The 3262-nt window shown below is 48.4% G+C and overlaps 1 protein-coding gene across 1 annotated transcript; it reads right to left on the bottom strand.

Moving 5' to 3' along the window:
• Window positions 1-221: 221 nt before the first annotated feature.
• On the bottom strand, window positions 222-2006 carry LOC110805308 (uncharacterized). Its single transcript, XM_022010901.2, has one exon. The coding sequence runs from the start codon at window positions 2004-2006 to the stop codon at window positions 222-224; it is 1785 nt and encodes a 594-aa protein (XP_021866593.2).
• Window positions 2007-3262: the final 1256 nt, after the last annotated feature.

Genomic DNA, 3262 nt, shown 5'->3' with positions numbered 1-3262 from the left:
GCCCATCTTGCCATCCTTCCTGACTTGTCAATTTTCTCCACCGTTTTGCCTAGCAACTAGTCTGTCAGGACAACTATCTGGTGGGCGTCGAAGTACGGTCTAAGTTTACGAGCTGCGATGATTACTGCGTATGCTACCTTTTCTATCATTGGGTACCTGTTTTCTGTTGAGAGCAGTGTATGGCTGATAAAATAGATGGGTTGTTGTTGTTTGTCACTTTCTCAGAGTAGTACTGCACTGACAGTTGCTGGGATGACGGCCACATAGAGGTATAGCGTTTCTCCTTCGACGGGTCGGGCCAAGGTAGGTAAACTGGCTAAGTGTGTCTTGAGTCGGCTAAAGGCTTCCTTCTGTTCCGCTCCCCAGACCATGTCTTTATTTTTTAATGCTTTGAAGAAAGGGATTCCCTTGTCTGATGCCTTTGAGATGAATCGGGAGAGTGCGGCCATCCTTCCTGCCAGTCTCTGAATGTCCCTCTTCGTCTTCGGCTCTGGCAGATCTATGGCTGCTTTAACTTTGTCGGGGTTTGCATCTATTCCTCTTTGGCTGACCATGAAGCCTAGGAATTTTCCAGATCTTACCCCAAAGACACATTTCTTTGGGTTTAACTTCATTTTATACTTTCGAAGATTTTTGAAAGTTTCTCTGAGGTCCGCAACATGGTCGGTATCCTTCTTGCTTTTGACGATCGAATCGTCTACGTATACCTCGACGTTTCTACCTTTTTGGTCGGCGAAGACGTGGTCCACCAGTCTTTGGTAAGTGGCCCCTGCGTTTTTTAGACCGAAAGGCATCATGACGTAGTTATACACCCCTCCGCTAGTGATGAATGCTGTTTTTGTTCTATCGTGGCTGTCCATGAATATCTGATGATATCCGGAGAAGGCGTCCATGAAGCTGAGGAGGGCGTGGCCGACGGTGGAGTCTACGAGTTGATCTATCCGAGGAAGGGGGTAGCAGTCTTTTGGGCATGCCTGATTGATGTTGGTGAAGTCTACGCACATTCGCCAGGATCCGTTGGGCTTCTTCACCATGACTACGTTGGCGAGCCATTCTGGGTACTTGCAGGGTTCGATGAAGCCAGCGTCTTTCAATTTTTGGACCTCTTCTGACACTGCTTTAATTTTCTCGGCAGAGTAGTTGCGTAGCCTTTGCTTGATGGGTTTTGACCCTTCCAGGACGTTTAGCTTATGGGTGACTGTTTTGGGGTCGATTCCTGGCATGTCTTCTGCTGAGAATGCGAAGATATCTTTGTGCTCCCTTAGTAAGTCGATGATCATGATTTTTAGGTCCGACCCTAGGTCTGTGCCGATCCGAATGCCTGACGGCTCTCCGCCATCGAGTGAGACGTCTTTCATATCTGTGTCTGTTTGGGGCTCCCCATTGTCGGGTCTGCCCTCTATGTCTGCCATCGGTGTGGATTTTCTTGAATCATCCGACTTCCTTTTGATTCTTCCCTGTGTTGTGCTAGGGTCGGATCTCTCTTCGGAGGAATCTTCCTCGGGGTCGTTTTCTCGATGATTTCTAGTTTTGACTGCGTTGTAATTGCATCGTCGAGCTGATTCTTGATTTCCTCGTAATTTCTCGGGTATGCCGGAGTCGGATACATATTGTATTGTCTGGTGATAGGTTGATGCTATGCCCTGGATTCTGTGGATTAGCGGTCTCCCCATTATGACGTTGTAGACCGTGGGAACGTTGATAACTAGGAAGTCGGTCAGGTTATTTCTTGCTGATTGTCGTCTTCCGATGGTTACAGGAAGTGTTATTTTTCCTTCGGGAACTACGGACGAACCATTGAAGCCGATGACTGGGAAGTTAACCTTGGTCAGCTGTTGAGGGTGAATTTTAAGTTTATCGAAGGCACATCTGAAAAGTATGTTAGCCGAAGTGCCTCCGTCTACCAAAACCCTGTGGACGGTGTGGTTGGCGATGTCCACTGATACCACAAGTGGGTCTTCATGGTCGTATGTTACCCCTCGACAGTCCTCTGCTGAGAAGGTCATCGTCGGGACCTCCGGTAGAGTGTCTACAACGGCGCTGAAGTTGATTTGGTGTTTCAGCGCTCGCAGATGCGTTTTGCACTGGTGGTTTGATTTTGTTCCTCCGTGGATAAAGAAAACATCTGTGCCCTTTTCATCTGAATACTGCCTGTAGTTGTTTTTGGCTTGGATCTGTGGTCTTGCCTTGGGTGTTTCTTTGGCTTTTTTCTCTTCTCTATGGTCTGCCAGGTATTTGGCCAGGTAGCCTTGTCGGACGAGATCTTCTATGTTGTCCTTCAGCTGGATTCACTCCTCTGTAAGATGTCCATGGTCGTCATGGAAGTCGCACCACTTGTTTGGGTTCCTTTTTGCAGTTATCATTCTGCGGGGTTTCTCCCATTTGACGTCCGCTCTGCTCAAGGCGAAGATACGACTTCTGGTTTCCAGTAATGGAGCGTAGGTTTCGTATTTTGGTTGTAGCTTGGGGGCCTCCCTTCTGTCGGCAGTTAACAATTTTGGTGGGGACTCGTTCCTGGCTATGGGTTTTTTTGCCTTTTGTTACTTGCAACAGTGGTGTTCCACTCTTCCGTTCTGATGTAGTCTTCAGACAACTGATAGGCTTCTTCCAAAGTGGCCGGCTGTCTCATTAACAGCTTATTGCGATATTCGCCCGGCCTCAGACTGCTTTGCAGAGCGAAGAGCGCTACGTCGGCTTTGACATAGCTGATCATTGTGACTTCCTTTGTGAAGCGGGCCATGTAATCCCTCAGACTTTCATCTTTGCCTTGAGTAACCGCCATTAGTTCGTGTGTGCTTTTTTCTTTGCGATAATTGCTGATGAACTGTAGTCTGAATTTCTTGACGAGGTCGTGGTATCCTTCTATCGACCCAGGTTTTTGTTTGAGGAACCAGGTCTGAGCAATACCGGTCAGAGTGGTCGGGAAGTACTTACACCAGGTGGTTGTTGAATAGGGTTGAAGGTACATGTGGCCTTCGTATGCAGCTATGTGTTCCCGGGGATCTGTTGTTCCGTCATATTTGATATGTGGCGGTAACTTGACCCTGGATGACACCCTTTTCTCTACTACGTTTTTTGAGAAGGGAGAGTCTTTCGGGGTCATGATCTCGTCAGAGTGCGTGTCTGCCAAGTTGGCGGGGTTGTTTCTCCTTTCTCCTCTGGATCTGGGTGAATTGTGTGTTCTGGGAGAGCTTTGGAGCGGAGGCGAGCGAGTTCTTCTCGGGGGGGTCCGAGATCTCCTCGGAGGGGTTCTGGTCCTCCT

The sequence above is a fragment of the Spinacia oleracea genome, chromosome 4 (genome assembly GCF_020520425.1).
Source record: "Spinacia oleracea cultivar Varoflay chromosome 4, BTI_SOV_V1, whole genome shotgun sequence".
Classification (NCBI taxonomy): domain Eukaryota; kingdom Viridiplantae; phylum Streptophyta; class Magnoliopsida; order Caryophyllales; family Amaranthaceae; genus Spinacia; species Spinacia oleracea.
This window is presented reverse-complemented; position numbering and strand designations above follow the sequence as displayed.

What these genes read in the sequence shown, in the direction of transcription:
- LOC110805308 (XM_022010901.2), bottom strand. Translation starts at nt 2,006, where the DNA reads ATGACCTTCTCAGCAGAGGACTGTCGAGGGGTAACATACGACCATGAA.